Below are 24,622 nucleotides of genomic sequence, written 5' to 3'. Positions count from 1 at the left end.
ACGAAGGATGTACGACTTGTGTATGAGTAGGAAGAGAGGAGAGTGATTGGTTTTCAGTGAAGGTAGGGATGGGATGGTTACGGAGGGATATGAAAGTTTTGGAGAGAGGGGCAAGTATGCAGTCTATTGGGGTAAGAGGGCCTGGGAAGGGAGTCAGTTGTTGTTTGCCAATGATACAGCTCTGTTAGATGATCTGAGGAAGAAACTGCAGAAGTTGGAGACTGAGTCAGGAAAAGTGTGAGAGGAGAAAGTTAAGAGTAAATGTGAATAAGAGCCCTGTTATTAGGTTCATTAGGGTTGAGGGACAAGTTAATTGGTATGTAAGTTTCAATGGAGAAAAATTGGAGGAAGTGAAGTGTTTTAGATATCTATGAGTGGACTTAACAGTGAAAGGAATAAGGGAAGCAGAAGCGAGTCACAGGGTGGGGGAGGGGGCAAACATTTTGGGGGCCGTGAAGAATTTATGGAAAGAGACAATGTTATCTCGGAAAGGAAAATTGGTTATGTTTGAAGGAGTAGTAGTTCCCACGCTCTCTCATCCACAACAGACTGCATACTTGCCCCTCTTTCCAAAACTCGTGCATTCACCTCCCTAACAACCCCATCCATAAAAAAATTAAACAACCATGGAGACATCACACACCCCTGCCGCAAACAGACATTCACTGAGAACCAATCATTTTCTTCTCTTCCTACACATACACATGCCTTACATCCTCAATAAAAACTTTTCACTGCTTCTAACAACTTGCCTCCAAAACCATATATTCTTAATACCTTCCACAGAGCATCTCTGTCAACTCTATCACATGCCTTCTCTAGATCCATAAATGCTACATACGAATCCATTGGCTTTTCTAAGTATTTCTCATATACATTCTTCAAAGCAAACACCTGATCCACACATCCTCTGCCACTTCTGGGGTAGGGGGCAAAAGTTCTGGCAGCGTTGAAAAATGTGTGTAAGGCAAGAACGCTATCTCGGAAAGCAAAAATGGGTATGTTTGAGGGAATAGTGGTTCCAACAATGGTATATGGTTGTGAGCCATGGGCTACAAATAGAGTTGTGTGGAGGAGGGTGGATGTGCTGGAAATGAGATGTTTGAGGACAATATGTGGCGTGAGGTGGTTTGATCGAGTAAGTAATGAAAGGGTAAGAGAGATGTGTGGTAATATAAAGAGTGTGGTTGAGAGAGCAGAAGAGGGTGTTTTGAAATGGTTTGGTCACATGGAGAGAATGAGTGAGGAAAGATTGACAAAGAAGATATATGTATCAGAGGTGGAGGGAACGAGGAGAAGTGGGAGACCAAATTGGAGGTGGAAAGATGGAGCGAAAAAGATTTAGAGTGATTGGGGACTGAACATGCAGGAGGGTGAAAGGTATGCAAGGAATAGAGTGAATTGGAACGATGTGGTATACCGGGGTCGACCTGCTATCAATGGATTGATCCAGGGCATGTACAGTGTCTGGGGTAAACCATGGAAAGTTCTAAGGGGCCTGGATGTGGAAAGGGAGCTGTGGTTTCGGTGCATTATACATGACAGCTAGAGACTGAATGTGAACGAATGTGGCCTTTGTTGTCTTTTCCTAGTACTACCTCGTGCACATGCGGGGGGAGGGGGTTGTCATTTCATGTGTGGTGGGGTGGCGACGGGAATGAATAAGGGCAGACAGTATGAATTATGTACATGTGTATATATGTATATGTCTGTGTGTGTGTATATATATGTATACGTTGAGATGTATAGGTATGTATATGTGTGTGTGTGGACGTGTATGTATATACATGTATAGGTGGTGGGTTGGGCCATTCTTTTGTCTGTTTCCTTGCACTACCTCGCTAACGCAGGAGACATTGACAAAGTATAATAAATTGAAAAAAAAAAATAAATAAATAAATAAATAAATAATAAATTATTTATTTATTTTGCTTTGACGCTGTCTCACGCGTTAGCGAGGTAGCACAAGGAAACAGACGAAAGAATGGCCCAACCCACCTACATACACATGTATATACATACACGTCCACACACGCACATATACATACCTATACATCTCAATGTACACATATATATACACACACAGACATATACATATATACACATGTACATAATCCATATTTTCTGCCTTTATTTATTCCCATCATCACCTCGCCACACATGGAATAACACCCCCTCCCCCCTCATGTTTGCGAGGTAGCGCTAGAAAAGACAACAAAGGCCACATTCGTTCACATTCAGTCTCTATCTGTCATGTAATAATGCACCGAAACCACAGCTCCCTTTCCACATCCAGGCCCCACACAACTTTCCATGGTTTACCCCAGATGCTTCACATGCCCTGGTTCAATCCATTGACAGCACGTCGACCCCAGTATACCACATCGATCCAATTCACTCTATTCCTTGCACGCCTTTCAACCTCCTGCATGTTCAGGCCCTGATCACTCACAATCTTTTTCACGCCATCTTTCCGCCTCCAATTTGGTCTCCCACTTCTCCTCGTTCCCTCCACCTCTGACACATATATCCTCTTGGTCACTCTTTCCTCACTCATTCTCTCCATGTGCCCAAACCATTTCAAAACACCCTCTTCTGCTCTCTCAACCACGCTCTTTTTATTTCCACACATCTCGCTTACCCTTACATTACTTACTCGATCATACCACCTCACACCACACATTGTCCTCAAACATCTCATTTCCAGCACATCCACCCTCCTGCGCACAACTCTATCCATAGCCCACGCCTCGCAACCATACAACATTCTTGGAACCACTATTCCTTCAAACATACCCATTTTTGCTTTCCGACATAATGTTCTCGACTTCTACACATTCTTCAAAGCTCCCAGGATGTTCGCCCCCTCCCCCACCCTATGATTCACTTCCGCTTCCATGGTTCCATCCACTGCCAGATCCACTCCCAGATATCTAAAACACTTTACTTCCTCCAGTTTTTTTCCATTCAAACTTACCTCCCAATTGACTTGACCCTCAACCCTACTGTACCTAATAACCTTGCTCTTATTCACATTTACTCTTAACTTTCTTCTTTCACACACTTTACCAAACTCAGTCACCAGCTTCTGCAGTTTCTCACATGAATCACCCACCAGCGCTGTATCATCAGCAAACAACAACTGACTCACTTCCCAAGCTCTCTCATCTACAACAGACTTCATACTTGCCCCTCTTTCAAAAACTCTTGCATTCACCTCCCTAAAAACCCCATCCATAAACAAATTAAACAACCATGGAGACATCACACACCCCCGCCGCAAACCTACATTCACTGAGAACCAATCACTTTCCTCTCTTCCTACACGTAAACATGCCTTACATCCTCGATAAAAACTTTTAACTGCTTCTAACAACTTGCCTCCCACAACATATATTCTTAATACCTTCCACAGAGCATCTCTATCAACTCTATCATATGCCTTCTCCAGATCCATAAATGCAACATACAAATCCATTTGGTTTTCTAAGTATTTCTCACATACATTCTTCAAAGCAAACACCTGATCCACACATCCTCTACCACTTCTGAAACCACAATACTCTTCCCCAATCTGATGCTCTGTACATGCCTTCACCCTCTCAATCAATACCCTCCCATATAATTTACCAGGAATACTCAACAAACTTATACCTCTGTAATTTGAGCACTCACTCTTATCCCCTTTGCCTCTGTACAATGGCATTATGCACGCATTCCACCAATCCTCAGGCACCTCACCATGAGTCATACATACATTAAATAACCTTACCAACTAGTCAACAATACAGTCACCCCCTTTTTTAATAAATTCCACTGCAATACCATCCAAACCTGCTGCCTTGCCGTCTTTCATCTTCCGCAACGCTTTTACTACCTCTTCTCTTTTTACCAAATCATTTTCCCTAACCCTCTCACTGTGCACACCACCTCGACCAAAACACGCTATATCTGCCACTATATCATCAAACACATTCAACAAACCTTCAAAATACTCACTCCATCTTCTCACATCACCACTACTAGTTATCACCTCCCCATTAGCCCCCTTCACTGAAGTTCCCATTTGTTCCCTTGTCTTACTCACTTTATTTACCTCCTTCCAAAACATCTTTTTATTTTCCCTAATATTTAATGATACTCTCTCACCCCAACTCTCATTTGCCCTTTTTTTCACCTCTTGCACCTTTCTCTTGACCTCCTGCCTCTTTCTTTTACACATCTCCCACTCATTTGCATTTTTTCCCTGCAAAAATCGTCCAAATGCCTCTCTCTTCTCTTTCACTAATAATCTTACTTCTTCATCCCACCACTCACTACCCTTTCTAATCTGCCCACCTCCCACGCTTCTCATGCCACAAGCATCTTTTGCGCAAGCCATCACTGCTTCCCTAAATACATCCCATTCCTCCAACACTCCCCTTACCTCATTTGTTCTCACCTTTTTCCATTTTGCACTCAGTCTCTCCTGGTACTTCCGTACACAAGTCTCCTTCCGAAGCTCACTTATTCTCACCACTCTCTTCATCCCAACATTCTCTCTTCTTTTCTGAAAACCCCTACAAATCTTCACCTTTGCCTCCACAAGATAATGATCAGACATCCCTCCAGTTGCACCTCTCAGTACATTAACATCCAAAAGTCTCTCTTTTGCGCGCCTATCAATTAACACGCAATCCAATAACGCTCTATGGCCATCTCTCCTACTTAAACACGTATACTTATGTATATCTTGCTTTTTAAACCAGGTATTCCCAATCACCAGTCTTTTTCAGCACAAAAATCTATGAGCTCTTCACCATTTCCATTTACAACACTGAACACCCCATGTATACCAATTATTCCCTCAACTGCCACATTACTCACCTTTGCATTCAAATCATCCATATATATATATATATATATATATATATATATATATATATATATATATATATATATATATACATATATATACATATATATACATATATATACATATATATACATATATATACATATATATACATATATATACATATATATACATATATATACATATATATACATATATATACATATATATACATATATACACATATATACACATATATACACATATAAATATATAAATATATAAATATATAAATATATAAATATATAAATATATATATATATATATTTTTTATATTTTTATATTTTCATATTTTGCATTTTTTAACTTTCTAAAAATGGGAAACAGAATAAGGAGTCACGCGGGGAGTGCTCATCCTCCTCGAAGGCTCAGATTGGGGTGCCTAAATGTGTGTGGATGTAACCAAGATGTGAAAAAAGGAGATATAGGTAGTATGTTTGAGGAAAGGAACCTGGATGTTTTGGCTCTGAGTTAAACGAAGCTCAAGGGTAAAGGGGAAGAGTGGTTTGGGAATGCCTTGGGAGTAAAGTCAGAGGTTAGTGAGAGGACAAGAGCAAGGGAAGGAGTAGCAGTACTCCTGAAACAGGAGTTGTGGAAGTATGTGATAGAATGCAAGAAAGTAAATTCTCGATTAATATGGGTAAAACTGAAAGTTGATGGAGAGAGATGGGTGATTATTGGTGCATATGCACCTGGGCATGAGAAGAAAGATCATGAGAGGCAAGTGTTTTGGGAGCAGCTGAATGAGTGTGTTAGTGGTTTTGATGCACGAGACCGGGTTATAGTGTTGGGTGATTTGAATGCAAAGGTGAGTAATGTGGCAGTTGAGGGAATAATTGGTATACATGGGGTGTTCAGTGTTGTAAATGGAAATGGTGAAGAGTTTGTAGATTCATGTGCTGAAAAAGGACTGATGATTGGGAATACCTGGTTTAAAAAGTGAGATATACATAAGTATACTTATGTAAGTAGGAGAGATGGCCAGAGAGCGTTATTGGATTACGTGTTAATTGACAGGCGCGCGAAAGAGAGACTTTTGGATGTTAATGTGCTGAGAGGTGCAACTGGAATGATGTCTGATCATCATCTTGTGGAGGCTAAGGTGAAGATTTGTATGGGTTTTCAGAAAAGAAGAGTGAATGTTGGGGTGAAGAGGGTGGTGAGAGTAAGTGAGCTTGAGAAGGAGACCTGTGTGAGGAAGTACCAGGAGAGACTGAGTACAGAATGGAAAAAGGTGAGAACAATGGAAGTAAGGGGAGTGGGGGAGGAATGGGATGTATTTAGTGAATCAGTGATGGATTGCGCAAAAGATGCTTGTGGCATGAGAAGAGTGGGAGGTGGGTTGATTAGAAAGGGTAGTGAGTGGTGGGATGAAGAAGTAAGAGTATTAGTGAAAGAGAAGAGAGAGGCATTTGGATGATTTTTGCAGGGAAAAAATGAAATTGAGTGGGAGACGTATAAAAGAAAGAGACAGGGGGTCAAGAGAAAGGTGCAAGAGGTGAAAAAAAGGGCAAATGAGAGTTGGGGTGAGAGAGTATCATTAAATTTTAGGGAGAATAAAAAGATGTTCTGGAAGGAGGTAAATAAAGTGCGTAAGACAAGGGAGCAAATGGGAACTTCAGTGAAGGGCGCTAATGGGGAGGTGATAACAAGTAGTGGTGATGTGAGAAGGAGATGGAGTGAGTATTTTGAAGGTTTGTTGAATGTGTTTGATGATAGAGTGGCAGATATAGGGTGTTTTGGTCGAGGTGGTGTGCAAAGTGCGAGGGTTAGGGAAAATGAGTTGGTAAACAGAGAAGAGGTAGTAAAAGCTTTGCGGAAGATGAAAGCCGGCAAGGCAGCAGGTTTGGATGGTATTGTAGTGGAATTTATTAAAAAAGGGGGTGACTGTATTGTTGACTGGTTGGTAAGGTTATTTAATGTATGTATGACTCATGGTGAGGTGCCTGAGGATTGGCGGAATGCGTGCATAGTGCCATTGTACAAAGGCAAAGGGGATAAGAGTGAGTGCTCAAATTACAGAGGTATAAGTTTGTTGAGTATTCCTGGCAAATTATATGGGAGGGTATTGATTGAGAGGGTGAAGGCATGTACAGAGCATCAGATTGGGGAAGAGCAGTGTGGTTTCAGAAGTGGTAGAGGATGTGTGGATCAGGTGTTTGCTTTGAAGAATGTATGTGAGAAATACTTAGAAAAGCAAATGGATTTGTATGTAGCATTTATGGATCTGGAGAAGGCATATGATAGAGTTGATAGAGATGCTCTGTGGAAGGTATTAAGAATATATGGTGTGGGAGGCAAGTTGTTAGAAGCAGTGAAAAGTTTTTATCGAGGATGTAAGGCATGTGTACGTGTAGGAAGAGAGGAAAGTGATTGGTTCTCAGTGAATGTAGGTTTGCGGCAGGGGTGTGTGATGTCTCCATGGTTGTTTAATTTGTTTATGGATGGGGTTGTTAGGGAGGTGAATGCAAGAGTTTTGGAAAGAGGGGCAGGTATGAAGTCTGTTGGGGATGAGAGAGCTTGGGAAGTGAGTCAGTTGTTGTTCGCTGATGATACAGCGCTGGTGGGTGATTCATGTGAGAAACTGCAGAAGCTGGTGACTGAGTTTGGTAAAGTGTGTGAAAGAAGAAAGTTAAGAGTAAATGTGAATAAGAGCAAGGTTATTAGGTACAGTAGGGTTGAGGGTCAATTCAATTGGGAGGTGAGTTTGAATGGAGAAAAACTGGAGGAAGTGAAGTGTTTTAGATATCTGGGAGTGGATCTGGCAGCGGATGGAACCATGGAAGCGGAAGTGAGTCATAGGGTGGGGGAGTGGGCGAAAATTCTGGGAGCCTTGAAGAATGTGTGGAAGTCGAGAACATTATCTCGGAAAGCAAAAATGGGTATGTTTGAAGGAATAGTGGTTCCAAGAATGTTGTATGGTTGCGAGGCGTGGACTATGGATAGAGTTGTGCGCAGGAGGATGGATGTGCTGGAAATGAGATGTTTGAAGACAATGTGTGGTGTGAGGTGGTTTGATCGAGTAAGTAACGTAAGGGTAAGAGAGATGTGTGGAAATAAAAAGAGCGTGGTTGAGAGAGCAGAAGAGGGTGTTTTGAAATGGTTTGGTCACATGGAGAGAATGAGTGAGGAAAGATTGACCAAGAGGATACATGTGTCGGAGGTGGAGGGAACGAGGAGAAGAGGGAGACCAAATTGGAGGTGGAAAGATGGAGTGAAAAAGATTTTGTGTGATCGGGGCCTGTATACCACATCGCTCCAATTCACTCTATTCCTTGCCCTCCTTTCACCCTCCTGCATGTTCAGGCCTCGATCACACAAAATCCTTTTCACTCCATCTTTCCACCTCCAATTTGGTCTCCCTCTTCTCCTCGTTCCCTTCACCTCCGACACATATATCCTCTTGGTCAATCTTTCCTCACTCATTCTCTCCATGTGCCCAAACCATTTCAAAACACCCTCTTCTGCTCTCTCACCCACGCTCTTTTTATTTCCACACATCTCTCTTACCCTTACGTTACTTACTCGATCAAACCACCTCACACCACACATTGTCCTCAAACATCTCATTTCCAGCACATCCATCCTCCTGCGCACAACTCTATCCATAGCCCACGCCTCGCAACCATACAACATTGTTGGAACCACTATTCCTTCAAACATACCCATTTTTGCTTTCCGGGATAATGTTCTCGACTTCCACACATTTTTCAAGGCTCCCAAAATTTTCGCCCCCTCCCCCACCCTATGATCCACTTCCGCTTCCATGGTTCCATCCGCTGACAGATCCACTCCCAGATATCTAAAACACTTCACTTCCTCCAGTTTTTCACCATTCAAACTCACCTCCCAATTGACTTGACCCTCAACCCTACTGTACCTAATAACCTTGCTCTTATTCACATTTACTCTTAACTTTCTTCTTCCACACACTTTACCAAACTCCGTCACCAGCTTCTGCAGTTTCTCACATGAATCCGCCACCAGCGCTGTATCATCAGCGAACAACAACTGACTCACTTCCCAAGCTCTCTCATCCCCAACAGACTTCATACTTGCCCCTCTTTCCAAGACTCTTGCATTTACCTCCCTAACAACCCCATCCATAAACAAATTAAACAACCATGGAGACATCACACACCCCTGCCGCAAACCTACATTCACTGAGAACCAATCACTTTCCTCTCTTCCTACACGTACACATGCCTTACATCCTCGATAAAAACTTTTCACTGCTTCTAACAACTTGCCTCCCACACCATATAGTGTAAATATATAGTGTAAAATATATAGTGTAAATATAGTGTAAATATATAGTGTAAAATATATAGTGTAAAAGAAAAAAAAAGATATATATATATATATATATATATATATATATATATATATATATATATATATATATCATCATCATACTACTATTCGCCATTTCCCGCGATAGCAAGGTAGCGTTAAGAACAGAGGACTGGGCCTTGGAAGGAATATCCTCACCTGGCCCCCTTCTCTGTTCCTTCTTTTGGAAAAAAAAAAACGAGAAAAATATATATTTATATATATATATGCAAGAGTTTTGGAAAGAGGGGCAAGTATGAAGTCTGTTGGGGATGAGAGAGCTTGGGAAGTGAGTCAGTTGTTGTTCGCTGATGATACAGCGCTGGTGGCTGATTCATGTGAGAAACTGCAGAAGCTGGTGACTGAGTTTGGTAAAGTGTGTGGAAGAAGAAAGTTAAGAGTAAATGTGAATAAGAGCAAGGTTATTAGGTACAGTAGGGTTGAGGGTCAAGTCAATTGGGAGGTGAGTTTGAATGGAGAAAAACTGGAGGAAGTGAAGTGTTTTAGATATCTGGGAGTGGATCTGGCAGCAGATGGAACCATGGAAGCGGAAGTGGATCATAGGGTGGGGGAGGGGGCGAAAATTCTGGGGGCCTTGAAGAATGTGTGGAAGTCGAGAACATTATCTCGGAAAGCAAAAATGGGTATGTTTGAAGGAATAGTGGTTCCAACAATGTTGTATGGTTGCGAGGCGTGGGCTATGGATAGAGTTGTGCACAGGAGGATGGATGTGCTGGAAATGAGATGTTTGAGGACAATGTGTAGTGTGAGGTGGTTTGATCGAGTGAGTAACGTAAGGGTAAGAGAGATGTGTGAAAATAAAAAGAGCGTGGTTGAGAGAGCAGAAGAGGGTGTTTTGAAGTGGTTTGGGCACATGGAGAGGATGAGTGAGGAAAGATTGACCAAGAGGATATATGTGTCGGAGGTGGAGGGAACAAGGAGAAGAGGGAGACCAAATTGGAGGTGGAAAGATGGAGTGAAAAAGATTTTGTGTGATCGGGGCCTGAACATGCAGGAGGGTGAAAGGAGGGCAAGGAATAGAGTGAATTGGAGCGATGTGGTATACCGGGGTTGACGTGCTGTCAGTGGATTGAATCAAGGCATGTGAAGCGTCTGGGGTAAGCCATGGAAAGCTGTGTAGGTATGTATATTTGCGTGTGTGGACGTATGTATATACATGTGTATGGGGGGGTTGGGCCATTTCTTTCGTCTGTTTCCTTGCGCTACCTCGCAAACGCGGGAGACAGCTACAAAGTATAATAAAAATAAATAAATATATATATATATAACTGCAGACGCTGGTGACTGAGTTTGGTAAAGTGTGTGAAAGAAGAAAGTTAAGAGTAAATATGAATAAGAGCAAGGTTATTAGGTACAGTAGGGTTGAGGATCAAGTCAATTGGGAGGTAAGTTTGAATGGAGAAAAACTGGAGGAAGTAAGGTGTTTTAGATATCTGGGAGTGGATCTGGCAGCGGATGGAACCATGGAAGCGGAAGTGGATCATAGGGTGGGGGAGGGGGCGAAAATCCTGGGAGCCTTGAAGAATGTGTGGAAGTCGAGAACATTATCTCGGAAAGCAAAAATGGGTATGTTTGAAGGAATAGAGGTTCCAACAATGTTGTATGGTTGCGAGGCGTGGGCTATGGATAGAGTTGTGCACAGGAGGATGGATGTGCTGGAAATGAGATGTTTGAGGACAATGTGTGGTGTGAGGTGGTTTGATCGAGTAAGTAACGTAAGGGTAAGAGAGATGTGTGGAAATAAAAAGAGCGTGGTTGAGAGAGCAGAAGAGGGTGTTTTGAAATGGTTTGGGCACATGGAGAGAATGAGTGAGGAAATATTGACCAAGAGGATATATGTGTCAGAGGTGGAGGGAACGAGGAGAAGTGGGAGACCAAATTGGAGGTGGAAAGATGGAGTGAAAAAGATTTTGTGTGATTGGGGCCTGAACATGCAGGAGGGTGAAAGGAGGGCAAGAATAGAGTGAATTGGATCGATGTGGTATATCGGGGTTGACGTGCTGTCAGTGGATTGAATCAGGGCATGTGAAGCGTCTGGGGTAAACCATGGAAAGCTGTGTAGGTATGTATATTTGCGTGTATGGACGTATGTATATACATGTGTATGGGGGTGGGTTGGGCCATTTCTTTCGTCTGTTTCCTTGCGCTACCTCGCAAACGCGGGAGACAGCGACAAAGCAAAAAAAAAAATATATATATATATATAATGTTGGGGTGAAGAAGGTGGTGAGAGTAAGTGAGCTTGGGAAGGAGACTTGTGTGAGGAAGTACCAGGAGAGACTGAGTACAGAATGGAAGAAGGTGAGAACAATGGAAGTAAGGGGAGTGGGGGAGGAATGGGATGTGTTTAGGGAAGCAGTGATGGATTGTGCAAAAGATGCTTGTGGCATGAGAAGAGTGGGAGGTGGGTTGATTAGAAAGGGGAGTGAGTGGTGGGATGAGGAAGTAAGATTATTAGTGAAAGAGAAGAGAGAGGCATTTGGACGATTTTTGCAGGGAAAAAAAGCAATTGAGTGGGAGATGTATAAAAGAAAGAGACAGGAGGTCAAGAGAAAGGTGCAAGAGGTGAAAAAGAGGGCAAATGAGAGTTGGCGTGAGAGAGTATCATTTAATTTTAGGGAGAATAAAAAGATGTTCTGGAAGGAGGTAAATAACGTGCGTAAGACAAGGGAGCAAATGGGAACTTCAGTGAAGGGCGCTAATGGGGAGGTGATAACAAGTAGTGGTGATGTGAGGAGATGGAGTGAGTATTTTCAAGGTTTTTTCAATGTGTTTGATGATAGAGTGGCAGATATAGGGTGTCTTGGTCGAGGTGGTGTGCAAAGTGAGAGGGTTGGGGAAAATGATTTGGTAAACACAGAAGAGGTAGTAAAAGCTTTGCGGAAGATGAAAGCCGGCAAGGCAGCAGGTTTGGATGGTATTGCAGTGGAATTTATTAAAAAAGGGGGTGACTGTATTGTTGACTGTTTGGTAAGGTTATTTAATGTATGTATGACTCATGGTGAGGTGCCTGAGGATTGGTGGAATGCGTGCATAGTGCCATTGTACAAAGGCAAAGGGGATAAGAGTGAGTGCTCAAATTACAGAGGTATAAGTTTGTTGAGTATTCCTGGTACATTATATGGGAGGGTATTGATTGAGAGGGTAAAGGCATGTACAGAGCATCAGGTTGGGGAAGAGCAGTGTGGTTTCAGAAGTGGTAGAGGATGTGTGGATCAGGTGTTTGCTTGGAAGAATGTATGTGAGAAATACTTAGAAAAGCAAATGGATTTGTATGTAGCATTTATGGATCTGGAGAAGGCATATGATAGAGTTGATAGAGATGCTCTGTGGAAGGTATTAAGAATATATGGTGTGGGTGGCAAGTTGTTAGAAGCAGTGAAAAGTTTTTATCGAGGATGTAAGGCATGTGTACGTGTAGGAAGAGAGGAAAGTGACTGGTTCTCAGTGAATGTAGGTTTGCGGCAGGGGTGTGTGATGTCTCCATGGTTGTTTAATTTCTTTATGGATGGGGTTGTTAGGGAGGTGAATGCAAGAGTTTTGGAAAGAGGGGCAAGAATAAAGTCTGTTGTGGATGAGAGAGCTTGGGAAGTGAGTCAGTTGTTGTTCGCTGATGATACAGTGCTGGTGGCTGATTCATGTGAGAGACTGCAGAAGCTGGTGACTGAGTTTGGTAAAGTGTGTGAAAGAAGAAAGTTAAGAGTAAATGTGAATAAGAGCAAGGTTATTAGTACAGCAGGGTTGAGGGTCAAGTCAATTGGGAGGTCAAGTCAATTGGGAGGTAAGTTTGAATGGAGAAAAACTGGAGGAAGTAAAGTGTTTTAGATATCTGGGAGTGGATCTGGCAGCGGATGGAACCATGGAAGCAGAAGTGAATCATAGGGTGGGGGAGGGGGCGAAAATCCTCGGAGCCTTGAAGAATGTGTGGAAGTCGAGAACATTATCTCGGAAAGCAAAAATGGCTATGTTTGAAGGAATAGTGGTTCCAACAATGTCGTATGGTTGCGAGGCGTGGGCTATGGATAGAGTTGTGCACAGGAGGGTGGATGGGCTGGAAATGAGATGTTTGAGGACAATGTGTGGTGTGAGGTGGTTTGATCGAGTAAGTAATGTAAGGGTAAGAGAGATGTGTGGAAATAAAAAGAGCGTGGGTGAGAGAGCAGAAGAGGGTGTTTTGAAATGGTTTGGGCACATGGAGAGAATGAGTGAGGAAAGATTGACCAAGAGGATATATGTGTCGAAGGTGGAGGGAACGAGGAGAAGTGGGAGACCAAATTGGAGGTGGAAAGATGGAGTGAAAAAGATTTTGAGTGATCAGGGCCTGAACATGCAGGAGGGTGAAAGGTGGGCAAGGAATAGAGTGAATTGGATCGATGTGGTATACCGGGGTTGACGTGCTGTCAGTGGATTGAATCAGGGCATGTGAAGCGTCTGGGGTAAACCATGGAAAGTTGTGTGGGGCCTGGATGTGGAAAGGGAGCTGTGGTTTCGGGCATTATTGCATGACAGCTAGAGTCTGGGTGTGAACGAATGAGGCCTTTGTTGTCTTTTCCTAGCACTACCCCGCACACATGAGGGCAGAGGGGGATGGTATTCCATGTGTGGCGAGTGGCGATGGGAATGAATAAAGGCAGACAGTGTAAATTGTGTGCATGGGTATATATGTATGTGTCTGTGTGTGTATATATATGTGTACATTGAGATGTATAGGTATGTATATTTGCGTGTGTGGACGTGTGTGTATATACATGTGTATGGGGGTGGGTTTGGCCATTTCTTTCATCTGTTTCCTTGCGCTGCCTCGCAAACGTGGGAGACAGCAACAAAGCAAAATAATAAAAAAAAAAATAATATATATATTTTTTTTTTTATTTTTTTTTTAATTTTCCAAAAGAAGGAACAGAGAAGGGGGCCAGGTGAGGATATTCCCTCAAAGGCCCAGTCCTCTGCTCTTAACGCTACCTCGCTATCGCGGGAAATGGCGAATAGTATGAAAAAAAAAATATATATATATATATATATATATATATATATATATATATATATATATATATATATATATATATATTATCCCTGGGGATAGGGGAGAAAGAATACTTCCCACGTATTCCCTGCGTGTCGTAGAGGTAGCGCTAGGAAATGGCAACAAAGACCACATTCATTCACACTCAATCTCTAGCTGTCATGTGTAATGCACTGAAACCACAGCTCCCTTTCCATATCCAGGCCCCACAATACTTTCCATAGTTTACCCCAGATGCTTCACATGCCCACTGGCAGCATGTTGACCCCAGTATACCACATCATTCCAATTCACTCTATTCCTTGCACGCTTTTCAACCTCCTGTATGTTCTAGCCCCGATTGCTCAAAATCTTTTTCACTCCATCCTTCCACCTCCAATTTGGTCTCCCACTCCTCCTCTTTCCCTCCACCTCTGACAAATATATCCTGTTTGGCAATCTTTCCTCATGTATATATATATCACATAGCCATGTTTACATCACACGGCCCTTCCTCACTCTTACGTGTATACCAAAACCTTTGCTCAATTCTCAATCTATAGAAGATTCTCACTGTACCCAAAAGTTGTCCCCCTACTGCAAATGTCTTTAAATAAGCATTAAGCACAAACTCCACCTGTGGAGCATAAATGATGCTAGAGATTATAGCTTGAGATTAGAAAGATCACATGAGAAGCAGCCTTGGAGATGGATTTCAGATAAAAAGATATGATCAGAAGACAAAGTAATCAGATAGTGTTCAAAAGAGGGAAGGTTAGAAATAACACCATGAATGTTGCAGAATAGAAGGAGTCAGGTATAGCAGCTGTAGTGCAGAAGTGGGATGGACCCCAGTCACATGATGGCAGTCAAGTGGCCACTAGGATCTGCCCAATCTTTCTTGACCGGTAGCAAGATCCCAAATCGGTGCCACAGAAGAATGTTTTGGTTATACTCTCATAAATTACAGTCTGGAATGGAAAACTAACAGAAAAAGAGATAAAGATGTGTTTGAGTTGTGTTGTCAAGTGTCATGTATGAGATAAAGAGTGTAAGCTGTAAGAGCCTGGGGTATGATGCCAGCAATCCACATGTAACTAAGGAAAAAAAAGACAATGATCCAGGTCTAAAAGGGGGTACATAACAAATGCTGCAGTGCTGGCTCACAGGACAGCAGCCATTATCCCTTCCAAAACCCAGGCAGTAGTACCTCTCTCGTCGGTGGTTGCCTACAATTTACTACTGCTATTCTGCAATAGCAGCAGATGTGGATGCCACCTACTATTTACAGATGAATTCATGGATGATATGCCAACTTCAGAATACCTAATCCTGCTTTCAGGAATAAAGTGTAATAAGATCTTGCAGATGACCTACCTAAGTGGTTCCACCTCCAACAACAGGTTGGCCATCTGTTCTCGAATGTAAGAAGATTCTCGAGTGCGCTGATCATAAGCCAACTGTAGCTCCACATTGTGTTGTTTCTCCCTCTCATAGTCCGCAACAATATGTAGTAATTTACTGAAAGAGAAATAAGTGTCACTTGAAAATCACTCTATAGAGTAAAATCTAAATTTTCTGCCTCTTTATGTGTCATCATGATGGAATGCAGAAAAAAAAGAAAAACTGATCTAAAGGACAAGATTTATTTATCATACTTTGTCGATGTCTCCCACATTAGCAAAGTAACGCAAGGAAACAGATGAAAGAATGGCCTGACCCACCCACATACACATGTACATACATACACGCCCATGCACGCACATATACATACCTATACATTTCAACATATACATACATACACATACAAAGACATATACATATATACACATGTACATACTCATACTTGCTGCCTTCATCCATTCCTGTCGCCACCCAGCCACACATGTATATACATACACGCCCAAACACATATCTATACATTTCAACGTATACATACATATACATACACAGACATACATATATACACATGTACATATTCATACTTGCTGCCTTCATCCATTCCTGTTGCCACCCAGCCACACATGTATATACATACACGCCCAAACACATATCTATACATTTCAACGTATACATACATATACATACACAGACATACATATATACACATGTACATATTCATACTTGCTGCCTTCATCCATTCCTGTTGCCACCCAGCCACACGTGTATATACATACACACCCACACACACACACATATACATACCTATACATTTCAACGTATACATACACATACATACACAGACATATACATATATACACATGTACATATTCATACTTGCTGCCTTCATCCATTCCTGTCGCGACCCAGCCACACATGACATGGCACACACACACACACACACACACACACACACACACACACACCCATGAGCGAGGTAGCACTAGTAAAAAACAAAAGCCACATTCGTTAACACTCAGTCTCTAGCTGTCATGTGTAATGCACCAAAACCACAGCTCCCTTTCCATATCCAGGCCCCACAAAACTTTCCATGGTTTACCCCACACACTTCACATGCCCTCGTTCAATCCATTGACAACACGTCAACCCTGGTATGCCACCTTATCCCAATGCCCTCTATTCCTTGCATGCCTTTCACCCTCCTGTATGTTCAGACCCTGAATGCTCATAATCATTTTCACTCCATCCTTCCACCTCCAATTTGGTCTCCCACCTCTCCTCATTCCCTCAACCTCTGACACATATATCCTCTTGGTCAATCTTTCCTCACTCATTCTCACCATGTGGCCAAACCATATCAATATACCCTCTTCTGCTCTCTCATCTGCACTCTTTTCATTACCACACATCTCTCTTACCCTTTCATTACTTACTCAATCAAACCACCTCACACCACATATTGTCCTCAAACATCTCTTTTCCAACACATCCACCCTCCTCCCCACAACCCTATCTACAGCCCTTGCCTCATAACCATATAACATTGTTGGAACCACTATTCCTTCAAACATACCCATTTTTGCTCTCCAAGATAACATTCTTGCCTTAAACACATTCTTCAATGCTCCAAGAACCTTCGCCCTCTCCCCCACCCTGTGACTCACTTCCACTTCCATGGTTCCATCCGCTGCCAAATCCACTCCCAAATATCTAAAACACTTCACTTCCTCTGGTGAACATGAGCTAAAATAACCCCTCAACTCTTAAGGACTTCCTTTCCACCTCAGTAAATCTCAGCTTTTCAAGAAGCATGAATATTCTTTAACCTTGCAAATTTAAAGATAATCATATCTATCTATTCATTCATTATACTTGATCACCGTTTCCCACATCAGCAAGGTAGCACCATGAAACAGAATATATTCATATAACAGTATAAAACAATGATAAAAAGAACACTTCATAAGTATATTTCATTCAGCAACATCATGGATAATGCGTATGAGTTTTGTATATATGTCAACATAACATACTAAAAAGTGCCTGAGTGTCAAGTGGATAGCAACTACTCATGCTTCATCATTTATCATACCTATACCAAAATACTTTTTGCTGAAAAACTGAAACATAATATCATTATGTTCTATCTTGCATAGAAAGTCTTTTCTTCTTATAATCGATGTGACTCATTAAAAATTTTCATAATAGCAAAATCATAAAATTTTATAAAATCACCAAATACATCAGTCAAAGTCAGACATGCACTAGCTAAACTGCCTCTACTTGTGGTAGAAACATCTCCTGCCTTATCTTGGTCAACTTTTAATAATGGAAGAATAGCATCCATAAAAGCACTCTCCAAAAGATATCATCAAGCACTGTAATTCAGGATAAACTTCTGCCTGGTACTATAAATCTAGCTAAGAGCCATTACATTTTTTCTGAAGAAAAACTCAAGAGAATATGTAGTCTGACATCAGTAAAATCAGCATTATGTCAGCAACAGACAAAAGAAAGGTAGCAATGCTATACCTGATGAAGCTGCTTGAATTCACCTCCAGTAATTGCAACTTACTGTATGTGCACAACAATATTTGATGCAAATATTTGCATGTGGTAAATCATGACTGCTGAGTAATAAATGATAGCAAAAGAAAAAAGGGATAAAATGGTATGTTAGTGATCTGTAAGTTCTTGAATTATCAGAGTGAATAGATAATGTATCATACCATTCAACTGTACATATGGGAAATTATTGCTGTTAAGTCACAAGATGCTAATAGGCAATGCAGTGCAACATCAGAGTAGGGGAAAACTGTACAAAGGCATTAGTTATCCTCATGACTGTCGATTTCAACTCCTTAATAGGGTACAGAACTGAATGCTGAAAAGACAAGTGATCCTTTGAGATGAGGAACTGAGTGAAGTATCAAACAGATTTGCAGTGTCTTTAGAGCAGTTAGTAAGTTAAAACATGTGGACTACAGTATACAGGACTTAATGTTCATCCATGGTTCTTTCTAAGGATGACAGTCATGTCATCAACAGTGTATCTATCTATCTATAACCCAGATGCCCATTCCTTCCAGGAACTCCCATCAAGGAATGGCCACAACAAAAATAGTCTCCACTTATCCCTGTCTTTACATGCCTCCTTTGCATACATCATTCCAAGCATTCTTCCACCATTTCTCTCCTTCCAGTATTCTTCCAATCTATTTCCCCATGTCACAGGTGGTCTTCCTCTCAAATTCTCCTTGTAAACTCCCAATCCTGCAATTTTTCCACATGCCCAAACAACCTCAAACCATTACATTTCACCAACTCTACCACTCCACAATTCATTCCCTTTGCATTACCTGCCATATCACATCTCTCATACACCCCTTCATTTCATTCTTCATTCCACCAAGTCACACCACATGCTCTTCTAAAATTTCTCATTTTCACAGCCTCTGTGACTTATTCTATGTCCATGTTTCAGCTGCATAGGTCAGGGTTGGGAGGACTATGCTGTTCCTTAATCCTCTCTTCACTTCCATACTTACACCTCTACCCTTCATTATTCTATTACAGGACCTAATGACTCTTCTACCCTATACTGCTCTCTCTCTTATCTCTCCTGCCATATCACCAAACTTATCCAAGACAGCTCCTAAATACTTAAATTCTCTCATCTCTTCTAGACTTTCTCCCCTCATATCCAAAGCACAATTTAGTACACTTTCCTATTTAACTCTATACAGTTTTACAAAATCTCTACTTTCACTCTATTTCCTTTTTAACACCATTACTTTACTTTTACTTGCATTTACCTTCAATTGCCTATGCTTACACACCATAAAACACACTTTCAACCTCCTTATCTCTTCTTGACTCTCAGCAAACAATACAGTATCATCTACAAGCATGCTTGCCACTAACTAACATAGCTAATTGTCACACTCCATCTCTGCCCTCACTTTCCCTAGTTCTGCTTTCATTTCTCTTATCACTCCATTCATAGATAAATCTAAAAGCCATAGTGATATCACTTCGCTAAACTCTTAAAACACTCTTACAAACGCATTTGTTCCTCTATAGAAGGCCTTCACACCATCCAAAAGTTGTCCCCTACCTCATGTACCCTTACAACCCCATAAAGCATTCCACTCAACTCTGTCATACACTTTCTCCAGATCCATAAAGCGATAAACAACTTCTTACCTTTTGTTGAATTCTTTTCCATGGTCATCTTTACCACAAATATCTGATCCACACATGCATTACCTTTTCCAAAACCTCCTTGCTCATCACTTATTCTGCATTCAGTCACTTCCATTAGTCAATTAATCAAAATTCTTGTATACACATTTCCTAGCATGCTTGACAGACTTATTCCCCTATAATTGCTACAAAAAGTCTTAGCACTTTCCCTTTGAATAAAGGAACTATAATAACTTTCACCCAATCCTCAAGCACAACCTTCAGTTTCCATGCTATATTACATATCAGATGAATTCACTCTATCACACTTTCACCCCATACTTCAGCATTTCAGCCATAATCCCATCCACTCCAGGTGCCTTTCCTACCTTCATTTTCATTATTGCCCTTCCTACCTACCTTGCTAAAGACCCTTGCACTACCCGTATCCTTTTCTTTCTATCCTCCATACCCATGCATGTAACAACCACTGCCTCCCACAATTCTTCGAAATACTCTTTCAACCTTCCTTTCACTTCCTCCTTCTGATTCAGCAACTCCCCTTCCTTGCTTCTCATATTAATATTTCCACTCTTACATCCACCTCTCTCCTTTCTCACCTCCATCCAGTATTATTTCTTATCATCCCAAAACCTTCCACTCAACTTTCCCCAAAATCTTCATCAACAATTTCTTTGCTTTCCTTTATCAGCTTCATAATGTTCTGCTTATATATCATATATTCTTCCTTCCTCATCTGCTGAGCCTCCACTAGTACATTCCTATCGAGCAATCTGCCATATGCCTTTTTATTTTTCTTCTCTTCCACAGTAATTCTAATCTCTTCAGTCTACTGTGGTGTAGATAGTTGTGATGTTGTTTACATCTGTGGATACTGTTGATGAAGCTGTGATGTCCTTTACATGTGTGGATGCTGTACATAATACTATAATGTCTTTTACATATGTGGATACTGTAGATAGTAACATAATGTCCATTGCCTCCACTTCTCCCTAATCCTCATCCCCACGACAACAGTGAAACAGTCAGTCTCCAAAGAATCCTCTCACACCCCTAGCATCTAGCAAAACCTTTATCAAGATTTCATCTACTGCCAGAGTCAATCAAAGCCTTTTGCTCATCTCTTGCATCATCCCTTATCCATGTATAGATATCTGTGGAACATCTTGTGCTAAATAAAGGTGATTGCAAAGAGTAAACTTTTCTCAGCAAAAACATCCACAGGATAACTTCCATTCTCATTTACACCAGGCACTCCCCATTTATCAACTACCTCGCCAATTTCATCACATCCCAATTTTCCATTCATATCAACCATTAGTAAAAGCTTTGCAGAAGATGAAAGCTAGCAAGGCAGTGGGTTTGGATGGTATTGCAGTGGAATTTATTAAAAAAGGGGGTGACTGTATTGTTGACTGGTTGGTAAGGAAATCTAATGCATGTATGACTCATGGTGAGGTGCCTGAGGATTGGAGGAATGCATGCACAGTGCCATTGTACAAAGGCAAAGGAGATAAAGGTGAGTGCTCAAATTACAGAGGTATAAGTTTGTTGAGTATTCCTGGGAAATTATATGGGAGGGTATTGATTGAGAGGGTGAAGGCATGTACAGAGCATCAGATTGGGGAAAAGCAGTGTGGTTTCAGAAGAGGTATAGGATGTGTGGATTAGGTGTTTGTTTTGAAGAATGTATGTGAGAAATACTTAGAAAAGCAAATGGATTTGTATGTAGCATTTATGGATCTGGAGAAGGCAAATGATAGAGCTGATAAAGATGCTCTGTGGAAGGTATTAAGAATATATGGTGTGGGAGGCAAGCTGTTAGAAGCAGTGAAAAGTTTTTATTGAAGATGTATGGTATGTGTACGAGTAAGAAGAGAGGAAAGTGATTGGTTCTCAGTGAATGTCGATTTGCGGCAGGAGTGCATGATGTCTCCATGGTTGTTTAATTTGTTTATGGATGGGGTTGTTAGGGAGGTGAATGAAAGAGTTTTGGAGAGAGGGGCAAGTATGCAGTCTGTTGTGGATGAGAGAGCTTGTGAAGTGAATCAGTTGTTGTTCGCTGATGATACAGCGCTGGTGGATGATTCGGGTGAGAAACTGCAGAAGCTGGTGACTGAGTTTGGTAAAGTGTGTGAAAGAAGAAAGTTGAGAGTAAATGTGAATAAGAGCAAGGTTATTAGGTACAGTAGGGTTGAGGGACAAGTCAATTGGGAGATAAATTTTTGAATGGAGAAAAACTGGAGGAAGTGAAGTGTTTTAGATATCTGGGAGTGGATTTGGCAGCGGATGGAAAGATGAAAGCAGAAGTGGGTCACAGGGTGGGGAAGGGGGCAAAAGTTCTGGGAGCATTTAAAAATGTGTGGAAGGCGAGAACATTATCTCAGAAAGCAAAAATGGGTGTTTGAAGGAATAGTGGTTCCAACAATGGTATATGGTTGCGAGGCGTGGGCTATAGATAGAGTGGTGCAGAGGAGGGTGGATGTGCTGGAAATGAGATGTTTGAGGACAATGTGTGGTGTGAGGTGGTTTGATCAAGTAAGTAATGAAAAGGTGAGATAGATGTCTGGTAATAAAAAGAGTGTGGATGAGAGAGCAGAAAAGGGTGTTTTGAAATGGTTTGGTCACTTGGAGAGAATGAGTGAGGAAAGACTGACAAAGAGGATATATGAGTCAAAGGTGGAGGGAACGAAGAGAAGTGAGAGACAGCCAAATTGGAGGAGGAAAGATGGAGTGAAAAAGATTTTGAGCAATCAGGGCCTGAACATGTAGAAGGGTGAAAGGCATGCAAGGAATAAAGTGAATTGGAACGATGTGGTATACCAGAGTCAACGTGCTGTCAATGGACCAGAGCATGTGAAGCGTCTGGGGTAAATCATAGAAAGTTTTGTGGGGCCTGGATGTGGAAAGGAAGCTGTGGTTTCGGTGCATTATACATGACAGCTAGAGAGTGTGTGAATGAATGTGGCCTTTGTTGTCTTTTCTTAGCGTTACCTCACATGCAGGCGGGGGGAGGGGGTTGTCATTTCATGTGTTGCGGGGTGGCAACGGGAATGAATAAAGGCAGCAGGTATGAATTATGTACATATGCATATATGTATATGTCTGTGTATGTATATTTATGCATATGTTGAAATGTATAGGTATGCATATGTGCGTGTGTGGACATGTATGTATATACATGTATATGTGGGTGGGTTGGGTTATTCTATCATCTGTATCCTTGCGCTACCTCGCTAACGCAGGAGACAGCGTTATCAACCATGTTTCTCCCATTATCATAACCATTTATACAGTCATTCAAATTTCTTGAGAAAAGATTCATTTCATCCTTACCTTGTACAGTCTTTATATTCACTGGTGCATATACACAGACCCATGCCTATGTCAAACTTCTTAGCTTTCCTTTCACCCACACTATTCTTGATCCATTCCATCCACACTCTGTACCATTCTCCCACACACTTGATGACAGCAGAATTGCACATCCTTCTTTCCCTCTTCCCTGTTCATTTTCTCTCATTCCTATCTATACCACTCCTCCTTCCACACACTTCCATAACCTGTATTCATTATTTCCATTTTCACTCCACACACCCTGCCCAAGGATATGGGTTTCCCCAATCACAAACACATCCAAACTACAACTTTTAAACTTGTTCACAAGTTCCCTCCTTTTCCTCTCACTAGTCATCCCATTTATATTCTGCGCCATCACCCTCAATTGCTTGTCTCTTTTCTTCCTTGTCATAAACTCAAGTGCTGCTTCCTAGCCTTTGTGCCTCAACCTTGACAGGTCAATGGAAGAGAGCAATTCAAGTGCAGTGTTTCCAGAGGCAGTGAGGTTCCAAAATTGTCCAAAAACCTAAAAGGTCCCAGCTCACCTCAGGTGTTTATCTATTAAAAAGGATTGCCTTGATGGGGTTGGGCAAGACCTCCCCCTTCAGTTCCATCCCTAAGGGGTGCATTAAAAAGGTCACCATAAGAGGGCAGAGTGAGACCTGGATACTCTAAAATATTAAAATATTCCCTTGAGATACTTAAACTTGAAAACTATCTCCAATTTTCAGCCTATTCACATGTATATCCTTGTTATAAAATGCATTCCTATGGAAAAGTTATAAATGCGTTCCTATGGAAAAGTTTTTTGGACAATATACGCAATAAAAACAAATTCATAAATGGAGTTATACATTTTCAAACACTTATCAAATGCAATATAAGTAGTCTTAAAATCACCAAAAATGAAAGTATCTTATCTATTTATTTATCATACTTTGTCACTGTCTCCTGCATTAGCAAGGTAGTGCAAGGAAACAGAAGAAAGAATGGCCCAAGCATTCATATGCATATATTCATACCTATACATTTTAACGTATACATATATATACATACACACAAATACATATATACACATGTACATAATTCATACTTGCTGCCTTTATTCATTCCCGTCGCCACCCCACCACACATGAAATAGCATCTTACCCTCACCCCGCGAGGTAACATTGGAAAGGACAAAAGGCCACATTCGTTCACACTCAGTCTCTAGCTGTCATGCGTAATGCGCCGAAACCACAGCTCCCTTTCCACATCCAGGCCACACAAAACTTTCCACAGTTTACCCCAGATACACATAATTACATAATCTATACTTGCCAGAGATGCTACTGAGTTGTGGAGTTGTGGCAGTGGGTGTTAGTGGAATGGACTTGCAGGGAGGGAGAGGGAGGGAGGCAATGGACCTAAGTATAACTCCAGCATCA

The 24,622-nt window shown here is 41.4% G+C and overlaps 1 protein-coding gene across 2 annotated transcripts in view; it reads right to left on the bottom strand.

Moving 5' to 3' along the window:
• LOC139763141 (uncharacterized) overlaps window positions 1-24,622 on the bottom strand; it is a 486,471-nt gene that overhangs the window by 383,615 nt on the left and 78,234 nt on the right. For both annotated transcript variants that reach the window (XM_071688843.1, XM_071688844.1), the window contains exon 4: window positions 15,627-15,770. In XM_071688843.1, coding sequence (XP_071544944.1) covers window positions 15,627-15,770 — 144 coding nt within the window. The remainder of the gene's footprint in view (window positions 1-15,626; window positions 15,771-24,622) is intronic.

This window comes from Panulirus ornatus, chromosome 46 (genome assembly GCF_036320965.1).
Source record: "Panulirus ornatus isolate Po-2019 chromosome 46, ASM3632096v1, whole genome shotgun sequence".
NCBI classification, from domain to species: domain Eukaryota; kingdom Metazoa; phylum Arthropoda; class Malacostraca; order Decapoda; family Palinuridae; genus Panulirus; species Panulirus ornatus.
The sequence above is the reverse complement of the archived record's forward strand: the minus strand, read 5'-3'. Positions and strand labels throughout refer to the sequence as shown.